The 15282-nt window shown below is 40.7% G+C and overlaps 1 protein-coding gene across 1 annotated transcript in view; it reads right to left on the bottom strand.

The window, feature by feature from the left end:
• Positions 1-1707: 1707 nt before the first annotated feature.
• cdk18 (cyclin dependent kinase 18) overlaps positions 1708-15282 on the bottom strand; it is a 40562-nt gene continuing 26987 nt past the window's right edge. Inside the window, exons 4-16 of the mRNA XM_076750992.1 lie at positions 14727-14858; positions 14148-14204; positions 12916-13030; positions 11914-12008; positions 11752-11814; positions 10637-10760; positions 9997-10117; positions 8661-8758; positions 8415-8520; positions 7383-7425; positions 7193-7283; positions 6074-6151; positions 1708-5297 (exon numbers count right to left, since the gene is read on the bottom strand). Of these exons, the coding sequence (XP_076607107.1) occupies positions 5263-5297; positions 6074-6151; positions 7193-7283; positions 7383-7425; positions 8415-8520; positions 8661-8758; positions 9997-10117; positions 10637-10760; positions 11752-11814; positions 11914-12008; positions 12916-13030; positions 14148-14204; positions 14727-14858 (1158 nt within the window). The 3' untranslated portion in view covers positions 1708-5262. The remainder of the gene's footprint in view (positions 5298-6073; positions 6152-7192; positions 7284-7382; positions 7426-8414; positions 8521-8660; positions 8759-9996; positions 10118-10636; positions 10761-11751; positions 11815-11913; positions 12009-12915; positions 13031-14147; positions 14205-14726; positions 14859-15282) is intronic.

The raw sequence follows: 15282 nt of genomic DNA on the forward strand, positions 1-15282 counted from the left end.
ATCACTGTATAGTTGTACTTCTATTTATTTTTTCTAGTTTTCAGCTGTACATGTGTTTATAACCTGCCTACAACCTACAACTTTTTTACAGCCTTGAACTGTCTGAGATGATCAACATAACGACACTTTCCCTTGGCAGCTTTACAAGTGGCAGCTCACACGGACTCCACCCACTGAAATTTGCATGTGCAGCCGGCCAATCAGGTTAGCTCAACTTTGATGGGAGAAGGACACACAGGGGGTCACCCTTCTGCAGTGACCTGGTCAAGACTATGAAATTCTACAATAATCTCAAAATGTATCTGTGATACAATCATTCAAAGTAAAATCTTTCCACAGGGCATATGTCACCTCAGGAAAAGGTAACAAAACATAAGCTACTGTGTAGAGTAAATGCTGATATGGGTGTAGAAAAAGTGTCACAGTCACCCTGCATTGAGTTCCCTTTAGTCAATGGAGAGATCCTATCCTATTATACACACATGCACACTCACACACTCACTCACACACACGCACACACACACACACACACACACACACACACACACACACACACACACACACTCACTCACACACACACACACACACACTCACTCACACACACACACACACACTCACACACTCACACACACTCACACTCACACACACACTCACACACACACACACACACACACACACAGTGTATACTAGGAGACAAAATAAGTTATCTCTTGGGAGAATGAGATTTGTAGCGTTGGGTTGGCTTGATGCTGGCTGGAAGAATTTATAGACTTAATAGGGATGGAAAGAGATGCTGCCACATTATGGCACTTTGCTCGGGGCCTAGAAGGATTGTGGGATATAATAAGGTCATATTCTAACTCCTTATCGAATTATGTGTAATGACGCACAATATGATGTATCATATTTCAAATCAAATATAACAGGGATCTTTTGTTAAATGTAGCTGTTTATGTTTATTGATGCCCACCACTTGCTCTTTTTTTTTTGTTTCATATATTCCTTTATTCACTTTTGCCCACATATGTTGCTCTGTGTTTTTTATTTGTCATTTGTGTATGTATTGTGCAAATATGTCATGTGTTGTTAATATTTATGGATGTCTTTAAAATAGCATGATATTTAAAAAATCTGATTAAGCAGGCTACAGATTGCCACAGGAGAGTGTCATGGTAAAGTGACTGATGATGACCTCTCTTGTATATACTGTTTTGTTTCTAATCTGCATTGCACTTCTTATATTAATCTTTACTAATCTTTACTGATGCTGCTGTATTCTGAAATTTCCCCTCACGGGACAAATAAAGGAATATTGATTGATTTTGAAAGTTATGGGAAATGAACAAGATTGCGTTCCTTTTCTTTTGTGAATAGAATAGAAAAGTAAGGCGTGTTTAAATTCAACATGCAGCATCAACACTATCTGCAAAAGATTAAGAATCACTGGATTATGTTGTGACATTTGGTGCTGCTATACATTTTGGATCAATCACCATCAGTTTAAAAAACTAACCTGGCCTCCGGTACTGATGTGTAGCAGCATGCAGTAGACCAATAGCACCATCTTCTGATCATCTATGGTATTGTGCCTGTTCTTGAGCGCTGCATCCAGAACTACACTATATCAACCACTAATGGTATAATTAACTATGCAAGTAGCCAAAAAAAAAAAGAAAAGAAAAGAAAAAAGACACTGAACAGGTGTGTGTGTTCCAGAATTTCAGTAGTTTATTTATTCATTAATTAATCAATTATTCAATCAATTGTATGCCAGTTGGCAGTCACAGTACATTCATTTTTTTCCCATTTTACAACAGTGTAGACAAATCACACAAAATATCACATCTTATACAAAATCTAAACTTATCTTATAAAACATTTAGACGTCATCTGCAGTTTTTTTTCCTTTATTTTATTTTAAATACAGTGCTCTATATTTTTAACAGCATAAAACTCACTGAGAAAGATGAAAACATCTGTTAAAATACATATATATTATTTCTTTTTCATTACAGTATTTAAAATAGCTTCATTTACCACAACTAAAACACACAGTAATACTTCTGCCACTGAGGGAAGGAGGGGGGAGGTTGGAAGTCTTACATCCCTCTGAAGTACCAGCAGGTTAGCCTGCATTTCTCTCCTTGTTGCCTCTTACGTTTGCACTCACTGGTAGGTGAACAGAGGGGTTGGATGGTCGCACCACGATTCTTCCATCAACTTCAATCACTTTTAGAGGTAGAAAAACACTCAGCGGCCTTTTAACTCTCATGGGCATTTGTCTCTCCACTCATACACAAACATAAACACCTCTGATCTGCATGTATATAACTCTTCAAATCAGTTTGGTGCTGGAGTGCTTTAGGGGTTCGGTGCTTGGCTTCTGGGCACTTGAGCATGACCTCTGGTTACTGGTTAGCTTCTTTACCTCTGTCTTCCCTGAATAGTCTCCAGGTATCAGTCACTGGCTCTTACTTGATGACTTTTTGTGAATCCAATCATGAATTGTGTGGATCAAATCATCTAGAAGTGTTAAATCAAAGGCAACTGCTTTAGACTTGCGTCCACACATTGAGAGCCACAAAATTCACATGTGGAGCGTTTGGCACCATGGCAGTCGTGAGAGTCTTTACCCTCTCAGCATGGTCCGTGCAGTAGCTGTGATCTCCTCTGTGGTTGTATGCGCACTGCCCAACAATTAATGTGTACATACTTGTGTGAGCTGCAGTCTCATCCTGACCTGCCATTTCTCTCTGATACTGTAGTGGGCACTGTGCACTTATCTACAGCAGCACAAAGGAAGGCTGCAGAAAGCAGCAAAATCAGAACAACAATGTTTTCAGTTAACTTTACAGTGGCTGTGTTACTGTTGTTGCACAGCACATTTTTTTTCTTTTGATTATCCAATTGCCAGTGGCTTTTGGAAGAAGGCAGAAAATTACATGAATGGGTTGGGGTACCACTGACCAGTGACCCAAGCATCAGCAAGGAGGCAGTCACCACAGGAGCAGAGTGCAATGCTTTGGTGCCCAAAAAGGGCATGCATCACGCCTTAAAGAGTCAAGGTGTGAACGGGCCTGAAATGGCCAAGGAAAGGATGCCATGACAGCACTCTAAAGGCTGAGGTATGCTTGAAATGAAGTAAAAAGTGTTGTCCAACCACATCTAAAGTAAGTAAAATGTCTCACCCCTCTCACTGATGCCAGGCTTATGGGCCCACTTTCAAGTGTGGCTGTTTGGAACAGCAAACATATGTGCCGTCATAACAAGTTCATTTCAACTATACCACTGGAGGAATGATGGCAGTGGGTAACCACTATTGTGTTCCACACAGACCTTTAGTGTCTCTTTCATACTGCACTGTTAATTTAACGGCCTTGATCACACCTCACCAGTCATTAAAAAACCCTCACATTGGCTTACATAAGAATTCCCTCAGCAGTACGGCACAGAGAGAAGATGGAGAGGGAGTCAAAGTGTCACAGAGAGGAGACTGGAGCTTAGCCACAAGTCCCCATCACTGTGTCTGCAGATCATTTCACCTTCCAGGGCTCAGTCACTGTCACAAGGGAGATAAGGAAGATATAGAAGTTTCACTTGTGCAGATACATATACTTTCTAAAGTTATACTTTATATACTTTACACTGCCTATTGTTCGCCTACAGCCAAAAGCTGCTCCCTCGCAACAGGTGAAAGAGAGCTGTGCAAAATATAAGGGTAGCAGTGAGTCCAACTGACAGTAATTTGCTACTAGAAAGTACTTGAAGATCATACTTTCCCAGGTTACTGGTCTAGGGTTAAAGGAATTTGGGACAATATAGGGTCATATTTTGGGACCATGTAAGGTAAGACACAAAGGGAAAGGAGCAGGCTTCAGAGGACACTTCTGGTTTGTGCAAATAGGAGACTAAAAAATACATATACTCATAGTGAGTAATTTACACACACAAAGCAAATGCCTCCTAACACATTGGCTACACAAGATCAAATATAGATTCTTCACAAGCCAAAATATCATGCACAGTTTACTAAGGCAACTTCAAAACTGGAGTCAAGCCAGCTGTTAACACTGTATGGAACAAAACCTCACACTGAGTTAAAACACGGGGGCGCTGTAGCAAGGCAAGTCTGTCGACATGACTCCGTTTCAAACTGGAGTTTTATATTCACGATGGAGTCGGAGTCGTTCATTGTTTGCTTCATGTGAGTAGAGGTACTGTAAATGAACAGTGTGTTGCTACTATTTCAACGTCTGCTTGTATATGTACAACTTCAAGACTGTCAGATGACATATCATACCCATAGCTGCCATATGGTGACTCTTTTGACAGGGATGTAATCATTTCATCATGTATAAATCTGATTTAGTTTAAATTATGCCAGCTTATTAGCTCCCTCATGTATTCAAGTAGCTAACCATCATTAGCCACCGTTCCTGTTTTCTTTCTGTGAATTTGGAGGTTTTAGCAACATTGGTGTATTTTATAAGCTGTTTCTAGTAATGTTAGGTTCAATATGTTTACATTTGATGATTTGTAGGCCAAGATAATAATAAATAAATGAAATCTTCAGCATTTTTCCACCAGAATTTTACTCCTGGCAATACTGAGAAGGTTTTGAATTGCCATTTAGATTTTCATGCTTTGAAATGAAGTGTACACAAATGAACAGTTGACCAAATAATCCTGGCTATGGCCCCGAAAGCACCACAAATACCAGAATGTCACTGTTGAACTGGGAAATTTTATGACTCCCTCCTTATATACCATGAAATCGGTACTTTGAAACTTTGTACTTTTAAGCTACATTTTGTTGTAGAGACAAGCTGAACCAACCTCCATGCACCCCACAGCCTTTACTTCTGTACACCTGCAACTGTACGATGGCTCCAGATGTGGTAGCTACTTTAGATGTGGCAATTATACAAGCTTGTGCATATGTGCGCACTATAAGAGAGCAGAGCAGTTTATTTAGGGGCCTATTTGTTTAACTAAGTGACGGTAACATGTTGCTGATTGTGCAAATGTGTGTGGAGGGAGAGTGTATCACAGCTCAGTCATTTCAAGTGAGTACAAGTTTATTTCCTGAAACCCTGTGTGTCCCCATGGTCAGCTGCCATGGAAATGAGTGAGTGCACATGAGTTTGTGTGTGCATTTAGGTGAGCATGTGTGTTAATGTGCTGAGCCGTGTTGGCCTTTGTATCCTGGTCTGAAATGGCAGCTCCTCTTTTCTGTGTGTCTCTGGTCGTCCTCTGTGACGTCTAGAAGATGCTTTGTCTACGGTTTTTTCCTCGACCTGAAGAGAGACACATTGAGACTGAACACTTATTTCAAAATGATGATTAATAAATGTTAACAAGAACCAGTGAACACAGATACTGTTACTTATGTAACTTTAATCAGTTGGATGCTACATGCTAGTATAAGTTAAGTGCTATGATGTTAGGTCTTGAAGCTTTATATGAGTCTTCCTAAGAGAAAATGAAGTCATGGTGAGACTTACTAAGTATATGAAGAGTTTATTAGAGTATAAAAATGGGTGACATCTGTAATCTGTACTAAATCTGTTGACATCTCATTTTCATTTTCTTTTCAGGTCCTCTAAGACTCTTCTCTGTGGTATTTTTATTTATGTCAGAGTAAACAAAATCAACCTGCTGGCTTCTTGCACAGCTTTGCTAATTAGCAAAGTAAATCAACTGACACCATTTCAGATGTTGTGGTCAGGAAGAAAACAAAGGTGGATTTAATTCTGTTTCATTCCGCAGTGTTCAGGAAACTCACAGTGTTAGAGTAGCGATCCCATAGTGATCATTAACAGCTCCTTTACCTTTGAAACTTTTAATTAGCTGGTCTTGTTATGTGTAGTATAAAACTATTGACTATGAGAATGCAACCGTACCGTGCACCGTATTCTAATTACCAGGTCCAAAATGCAGAACATTGTCAATATACAGAACTATTCTAGAAGCCCACTATGTGAAGAAATGAGTGGCTTTCAGTAACAGGGACTTGATCAAACTTGTGTATAAAGTAATACGACACAGTGAGACCGAGAGGCAGGAACCTTACCTAAAGGCTGAAACACTGAGCTACGGTGGCCTGGGTCCTTCTGGAGCTGCACCTCTCTGAGAGAAAACACTGAAGCAGCTAAGACCAAGAGGAAAGAAAGAATGACTAAGGAGCACAGAAAAAAAAAAAAATCTTCATAAAGGCTTTGTTTTGAAAACTGCTACACGTGCTAAAGCTGTGCAATACAAGCCTGATTCCAAAAAAGTTGAGACGCTGTGTTAAACATAAATAAAACATAATGGGATAATTTGCTAATCCTTGTTGACATATACTTAATTAAAAAGAGTACAAAGTCAATATATTTAATGTTTGACCTCATCGACTTCATTGATTTTGTAAATATCTGCTTATTCTGAGTTTGATGTGAGCAACACATTTCAAACACATTGGGACAGGAGTGACTAAAGACTGGGAAAGTCGTGGAATGCTCCAAAAACACCTGTTTGGAACATCCCACAGGTGATTGGTAACAGCTGATAGTATCATGATTGGCTATGAAAGGGGCATCCTGGAAAGGCTCAGTGGTTCGTAAGCAAGGTTTGAGCAAGGTTCACCACTTTGTGAACACATGATTGGATAAAGGATATTACTACATGGACTCAGGATAAGCCTTCTGAAGACCTTTGCACTGCTGACATCTTTCCACGTCATAACAGAAAAAGGACAGATGTATTTATTAATACTAATAATGGCATCATGGCTCACTTATTGGGCTTACAGGGACACCTAAATGGAATGTAATTAGTTTCACAGGGACTTTGCCTGCCAAGTAACACTGCCATCAAAGGGAGATTGTGCTTTTCTCTGACTGCTTCAAGGCTGTTAGAGTGATTCTACACAGAGGTACTGTTTTTAATGGGTGACAGCAAAGAGCTAACAGGCTATATGCTAATACTGCGAACCTTTGACAAACAAATCAAAATAAGGCAAATTATTAGGGACATGAAAAGATTGTTCCTGCAGCACAAATACATTAAGTAAAAGCAGCAGTTTTAATTCGGAAAAGCCTGGAGCAACAAGAGTGTTCTGTCAGACCTTCTCTGTGTGCTAGTAATATGCAAATCCACCAAAACACTCTGATAATACACCCAAGGGCCTTTAAGGTTGTGTGTGTCTTACTGTCTGCCAAATTGTGTATATTATCTCCCAGACTCAGGAAGTAGGAGTGTCGCAGAGCAGCTTCAGAGGAGATTCTGCTCCTGGTGTCATACTGCAATCAGAATCCAAAACCAGCAGATTAGACCATCTCTGAAATCACACACTGCCTCATATCCAACAGAGCGAAGGTCATGGTGCTTTTGTTTCATACCTGCAGCAGAGCAGACAGCAGGTCGATCCCCTCTGTGTCCAACCTGATGGAGGCAAAGAAAACAGTTTAGCTTTTATTATGACTGTTCACAGAAAAATAACATGCAGGTAGTCAGTATCAGCACGTTAGGTTAGAACCAACGTAAACAGTATTTTTGGATGCTGAGAGAAATATACAGAGCCTCCCGGAGTCTCAAACAGGAGATAAAGAACGAGAACTGCCTATCTCTTGTTCTGATGGTGTACAAGTAATCTGGAGTTATTATGATAACCAGGCCAACTACTCTAGCGAGCAGGTTGGATCACCAGACAAATAACTCAAATGTAATGTTAAAATATTCTCAATCACAGATTTTTTAATCATTTCAAACAGTGAGTGACTTGAAAACTGTTGCGTATCCTGAGAAGATAAAGTCAGTGTGCGATCCTTGTGAACATAGCTGGTGTTTTCAGAGAAGCTGAATCGGCAGCCCAGAATTATACCAGGACACTTGAAACTTTCGACAGTTTCAGCAAGTTGGCTGTCAAGTACAACAGGCCTTGTTATGAAATCCTGCCTGGCACAAATAATCACTTCTTCAGTCCTATTAACATTAATCTCCTAATTACTTTTGCACCAAGCCTGAGCTTGTGTTTGGGCAAAATCTTCAGCTTCTCTGTTTTCTTGAGAGGGCCAAGGCCATATCATCAGTGTACCCAGTGAAAAACCCTGCTCTAACCTGAAATGAATTTATCCTGCTGATCTCCGGAATTTTCCTCACACATTTTCCTCTCCTCACAAAGACCACATTTGTGGTTTTAAGTGAAATGTCTCACTAACTGTTGGACAGACTGGAATAAAATTTGGTTCACACATTCATCAGGTCAAAATTTTAACTTGCCCAGTCCTTTGGGTTATGATAAAAGTGGCATTTACAGCAGCCTCTCTTGTACTTTGTATTCCCTGTATTTAGTCCTAATGAGCAATTGGAGTGAGCCGTCTTCCCTTCAGACAGGATTCAGTTGAACAGACTGAGATAATAGTTAGCGTCACCTGGGCACGTGGTTGATGAGAGCTTGAGGTCTGTACTGAGGAAAGAGGTACGACCTAAACTCCTCATTACTGCTGATACCAGGCCAAGTCTCCTCTACTGGAGTGCCTGGAAGAGAAAGAAACAGTGAAATGTACAATAGTCTGCTGTCACGGGACACTCTCACTTATATTACTTATTCCCACTTCATATATTACTCGATTTTATCCTGGCCTGTAGGATATTATCATAATGTGCTGCCATCTTACCCATGAGCCTAAAAATTAAGTGTAGCTCCTCCTTTACTGTGGCACCAGGGAACATAGGACGACCAGTCGCCATCTCAAAGAGGATACAGCCCACGCCCCTGGAGGAGGAGGAAGGAGGAGCGAACAACAAAGAGCCCTTTAACAAACACACACACTTCAAAGAGCGCTGATTGGAAGTGCAAACATGTATGGTGTGAGTGGGCACAGTGCAGCCTTTTGTTCTATCCAGGATGGTGTGTTGGAGAGGTGCCCTGTGGTGTGATGAGCGTATATGTATCTAGGTGAGCTCATAAAAGACTGGTGTGTTGTTAGAGAGGCATGTTTAGTCATCAGTGGCTTGCCAAGGCTGTGAGGGTTTTCTCACCATGGCAAACTGCTAATGAGCAACACAGAACGAAAGTGCATGAAGATAAATGACGCTCCATCGTATGACCAGTGACTCTCTGCTAATAACCTGCGAGATTTTAATGATATGCATGATTCATGGAAGTCCTAGACGATCCTCAAGCTGCTAGACTTTCATCTACTTTACCAAGCAACAGCATTGCTCGTTGCTGACTGTAGTCAGTTAAGAGAAAAATGAGACAATCCAAGTAAAACCAGGTGAAGTTTCTGTGTTGCTTTCAACCCAATTGTTCTCAGTTCCCTGTGACAGATGTGAGGATTAATATGAAAGTCAGAAATGGCAGGGACTCATATGGACCTTTAGATCTTACTGTAGTTACTGAACTTTCAAACTAATGTGCTTGTTCAAAAGCATCAATATGACACAGTGTATCTAACAACATGTGAGAAGACTTCGCCCTGACCCAGGGCTGTCATACCACGCTTCACAGTCCTACAGAACTATCTCACTTTACAGAGATTTCAATCCCTGAGTGGCTCACAAAGTGTGTTACTGGAAGAGTGCTGAAACTACAGCATGTCTGAAATATCTAAGGTAAGCATGTGGCGATGCAGGACTGTGAGACATAGTATGATGCTCAGTTGAGCCTGAGTTAGTCCCACAGAGAGAGGCTTACTGAACGCAAATGCACAAGTATCTACAGTGTGTACTACGGTCCACTATTTTTTTATATCATTTGCAAGAGCAAACTAGCTGTGTGTTATATGTTAACTTCATTTAGATTTTGAGGCTCAACAAAAGATAATGCTGGTGGTTATATTAACACAACATAGTGTTTGCTCTTGCAAGGTCTTCCACACACAACAGTTGGGACAGTTTGTAGTGTGGTGGGTCTAGTCGACCACAGAGAGCAGATGGTCGTTGTAGTGCTGTGGAAGGCAAATACGTGTTAGACTAATGATAATTAAATATCCATACTGTAGTACTCACCACATGTCGATGGGTGTGGAGTATTCTGTAGAACCCAGCAGGACGTCAGGGGGCCGATACCATAGAGTTACCACCTCATTGGAGTAGGTCTTAGTGGGGACGGACTTGGCCCTTGCCAGACCTGGAAAACACAGCGTGGTCATGGTTTAACAATGTGAGACCTCAGGAGACCTCAGGAACAGCAGAAGGCTATATTAGTAAGCCTGCCTTTTGTGCAAATGCTCAACCTCTGTCGCTTCAGGAGTACAAAGATCCCATTGAAATGGAAGTATTTTGTGTCTCCACAGGTGTAGCATGAGACAGCGTGATGCAGTAAGTCTCATAGTGGAATAGTGTGTCCATCCGCTCATATGCAGCTTTTAGCTAAAACTGTTGAAAAATAGTGAGGGAACACTGGTGGGTTTATCTACCCACAGAAAACTGAGAAAACTCAGAGAGAGGGGCACAGTTGCTAGGATACAGGAAGTAAGGGTGCTAAAGTAATCAGGATAGGAGATCTCTGAGCGGCAGTAAAATATAATTGGAAAGCGATTGTGGCAGGAAACGTGCTATTCTATTCCCAAGTGTGCGTGTCTTTATGACCGCATTTGCTTTTGTTGATGTCCGTATACGCTGCATGAGAGTGTGCTGATTTTCCTACCAAAGTCGGCCAGTTTGAGCTCGCCCTTGTCATTGATGAGCAGGTTCTGAGGCTTTAGGTCTCTGTGGAGGATTTTTCTCTTGTGACAGTAGGACAGACCACGCAACAGCTGGAACATGAAGATCTGTAGGAGAAAAAAAATGTTCAGAAATGATGAGGATCAAACATTTGTACACATCATTAAACAGATTATGGATTGTAAAACTTCTCTGATTCCTTAAGTGGGAATAAACTCCAAACCAGTGACCAAATCAACAATATTTATTTAAGGTATTTCCAGAATCCTCAGTGGATGGTTGTGGATGAAAAAAATCCATCTGCTGCACAATAAGAAAGATTTTCAACCCATTTCCCAAGTTATGACTCATTTTCCTAATTTTAAATTCCCTAAAGTTTGTAGCCAGAAATAACATACGCGTGTCCTCGCTCAGTTTGCATGATGTGAAACAAAAGTAAAAATTTATATCAGTTATATTGTTATATATAGTTTTTTTTCGTTCCAGTATTTACATAAACATATTTATCATAATATAAAAAAATGTAAAATAAAACTCCAGTCATTTCCACTGTCTGGGTAGATAATGCAGTTGAAAGGGGTGAAAAATCTTTTTTATGTGCAGCAGACAGAATATCTTTCCATCTGGATGTTGAGAAGAATCTCTGAGGACTCTGGAAAAACCGTCAGAAGAGCAGTCAAGTGTCATTAAACAACCTTCTGGGTTTTTCAAGGGTTGCCGGATTTTCATTTTTGAGAAAATCGGATACATCCATAAGAGACACAAACTGGGACGACCTTTACATTTTATGGTTCTGTGAGAGGAGTTACTCTGGTTCCCTGAGTAACTCCTCTACTTTGAGAATGTGACTTGTGTCATTGTTTCAATTCCAAGCCTCTGTGGCTTCTATGCAAAATTCATTACTTGATCATTTGCATTTTGGCTTGAGAACAAGACGCTGCGAATGCTGGAGCTGTGTGTGTGTGTGTGTGTGTGTGTGTGTGTGTGTGTGTGTGTGTGTGTGTGGTGGTTTGGAAAAACAATGTGTCTGGTATGCAGTCAGTAGTGTTTGACACCTGGTGCTGCTGCTGCTGAGTCATTGTCATGCTGGTGGCTCACCTTGACGTTATGCATGCTCATGAGATTCCCACAGTTGTCCAAGTACTGTTTAAGGTCGCTGTCCTGGAAGACACAACAGCCACAGTGTTCACACTCCAGTCTGTGCATAAATGAGGTCGACAGCTTCTGAACTCCTGCATGCTGAACTGCCGATGTACTCACAAGGTACTCAAACACCAGCGTGAGGCAGCGTTCGGTGTGGATGATGTCGTGCAATGTGACAATGTTGGCGTGTTTGAGGTTCTTCAGTAGAGACACTGGGTGGACAGAAGATGGAGAGATGAGTTGTGCTGTTTTCTCCGGGAACCTAAAATGTGCCTCCAGCACAACAGCATCAACAGTAGAAACCATACAGAACAATCTACTAACACCCCAGAGCTGCAGATCTGATGATAGCTTAGCTACGATTTCAGTCTTAAGACAGGTTTTAACTTAATTAACTAACCCCATTGCTGTGTTGTCATTAGCACCTGTGGTTTAGTCTAAACTCAGCTGCTGTGTCCGAAAACAATCAATTAAATGCCACTGGAGGTCATCCTATCTGTGGTTTAACATAAATGTACTGCAAACAGTGCTATGTCCCTCACCCTATACAGTAGATATGAATCTTTATAGTATACAGTTTTTGTAGTTAGTACCACAGAGAAAATGATTCAATACTTACACTGCTGGGTGTCAACTGACTTTATAATGTCAATGAGGAAACATCTGAACAGTAAAAGCTCATGCACACCTTCAGTTTCTTGTAGACGTTGGTGGAAATATCCACTGACAAGAGAAGAGAGATCTCCCTCCCACTTTCCTTCTACTTACAGAAAATAAGTGATAAGCAAAAGTGCAACTAGATTCTAATTGACAAAACACACACTGGACATTGTTCCTGCGGTATCCCCTTATTGTTCCTGTGACTATACAGATGTACTATGCAGTATTCCTTTGAATCACCTGAGTGAGGTGGACCTTACAAGGTGAGTTCATCATATGTCCAGGTTAGATGCTAAGTAACACAGCAACAGCCCCCCATGTGTGAATAAACGATATTTAAATGAAAGTGGACAATTAATCAATTCATGTGCTGGTGGATTATTGTCCACCTGAGGGCGTGGCTGCACCCCTGGCCTTGGAAATCTTTTTCTGTGTGTTTGTTGATGCATGTGTGTGTACCCTCTCTGATAGCAGTGCAAGGTGCTCCCTCCTCGTGCTCCAGCCGAATCTCCTTTAACGCCACCAGGTTCTCTGTTAGTTTGCTTCGCCCTTTGAACACCGTCGCATACGTCCCCTACGAACACAAACACACGCACACACACACACACACACACACACACACACACACACACACACACGCACATGCACGCACACACACACACACACACACACACACCTCCAGTTGACATTCTGATAATAATTCTGAAGAACTGCTACTCAAATACCAGCAGGTATGCATTTGTTATTAATAGCAATAGAATAATGAAGTTAATTTGACTGGAAGTGTTTACTTTCATTTTCTGTTGACTTTCTCATCATCATCTACAGCACGTAAACATAAATCATAACAGATAATTAATTTCAAAATGACTGAATGAGGTCCAAAGTTTAAACTGCTATCATCCATGAGCAGCATCAAAACACTTCATCAACATAACGCAAGCATCTCAAGCAGGATTTAGTCCATTAATATGGGCATATTTACATGTTGGGGAACTGATTATTGGGATTTCTCATCACAGCTCATCTTCCTCACTCATGATTATCCTTCATATATTCAATGAATCTTTTCAGATACTGTGAAAATAATCAGTAATAAGTGAGGTACTTTTATAACAGCCACATGTTCAAATTACTGCGTTCCACTGCATATCAAACTCAATCACGCCTTTGTGAACCACAGGTTATGATCATCGACAACAGACAAGCTCTTTTTGATCCCTCACTAACGCTGTTATCTGCTGCTGAGCACTGTGACTGAGACTAATGCTGACAGCTTCTGTCACTAACCGTTCCTTACTCCTTAAGGCAATGACTATTCTCAGATAAATGGTGAGGGATTTAAGTGCATGGGTACTGTAGTTTGTCTTGTTTAGGCACTTAGCTGCACTTTAGCTGTATGTTGTTGTACTCTTTTTGACAGACTCGTCTCCCCTGAGAAGCTTGACTCACAGCAAACCTGTTAAGTATAATGAAGACTCGCAGACAAGTTGTGGTCAGCGTGGTTGATGTTATACACCAGAGAGATGCTTTATTTGTGTTTGATGAAGTTCTGTCTAGCCTCAAGTTATTGGTCAGTGGCTGCAGTGGGTGAAGCACTTGTACAGTCATCTCTCCCTGGCAAGCACGTCAGCTGTTTCCACCGACCGTCTGTTTAAAGGTGAACGTGTGAGTAAGTGGTATTGACGTACTTCACCCAGTTTGCCGAGCTTCACGTATGTCTCCAGTTTCCCAAAGCCTATGTCAGACTAGAGGCAAAAAGAACAAGACAGATTAATCTCAGTGTTTACTGTTACGGTTCTGTTCACTAATTATACCTCAGATCAGTCAAGAGATCGCATTTGCATACATTAATTAATGTTTTCTTAATTAAGTATAAATCCTTGTTTACTCTGTCAATCTGACACAAAACAAATGCATCTTAATGGTGAACCAAAAATAATGCACTCATTATAAAATTAATATAGAAGTAAAAATAGTAACAGTGGGGCAAGATAAGAGGACGAATAATTTGCGCAGAAGAAATTTTCTCTGTAACACGAGCTGAGACATTCACTGGTTCAAGACTGATCTATCTCATGCATAGTAAAATAAACATGAGGCCAATGTGGTTGCTGAAATGAGATTTATATGAGAGTTAGATTAAAATAGCCTTACAGAGGTCAATATGAGATGAAAGAGCGACCACTGTCGAACACCTTGCCTAAGGTCATTTATATATGAGATTCTAATATATCACAAACAGACGGACAGACAGACAGTTTACTAACCAGTGATGCACGTCGAGACATGCGGCTGAGAGGTCTGCAGAGCGGTGAGTTTTCACTCTCCTGCTGCAGTTTCTTGAGAAACTCCGGAGGCAGGCGAATGTCCATGGGCAGAGACATGCGCTTACTGACATCCTGCAGGAAATTAAGAGGCACTAAAGATTACAGCGCACTCGTATCAGTTTATCTGCTGTGGATGTGGAGTCTAGCCAACTTTTTAGACTAGACTCAATCTTTAGTACAGACATTAACATCAGTCACGTTTTAGCCACACTGACGATAAAACCTCATGTGACCATTATAGCATGAGGTTCCAATGTGTTCGTTTTGCACTGTTTAACTGCTATGTCTTATATTTTGTCAGTAATTTGTACCAAACCAACTATTATAATTATTTGTAATTTCCAATTTAATATGAATTTCTATACATGGTACCTCATTATAATTATAGGCATACTTTATGGTCTTTACAGGTTTACAAGTTGTATATAATAGATTTAATGAATGGTTAATGAATCATTTCGCAATATAAAAGAAAGAAACAGCAGGAGCTTACTCT

This window comes from Chaetodon auriga, chromosome 2 (genome assembly GCF_051107435.1).
Source record: "Chaetodon auriga isolate fChaAug3 chromosome 2, fChaAug3.hap1, whole genome shotgun sequence".
Taxonomy (NCBI): Eukaryota; Metazoa; Chordata; class Actinopteri; order Chaetodontiformes; family Chaetodontidae; genus Chaetodon; species Chaetodon auriga.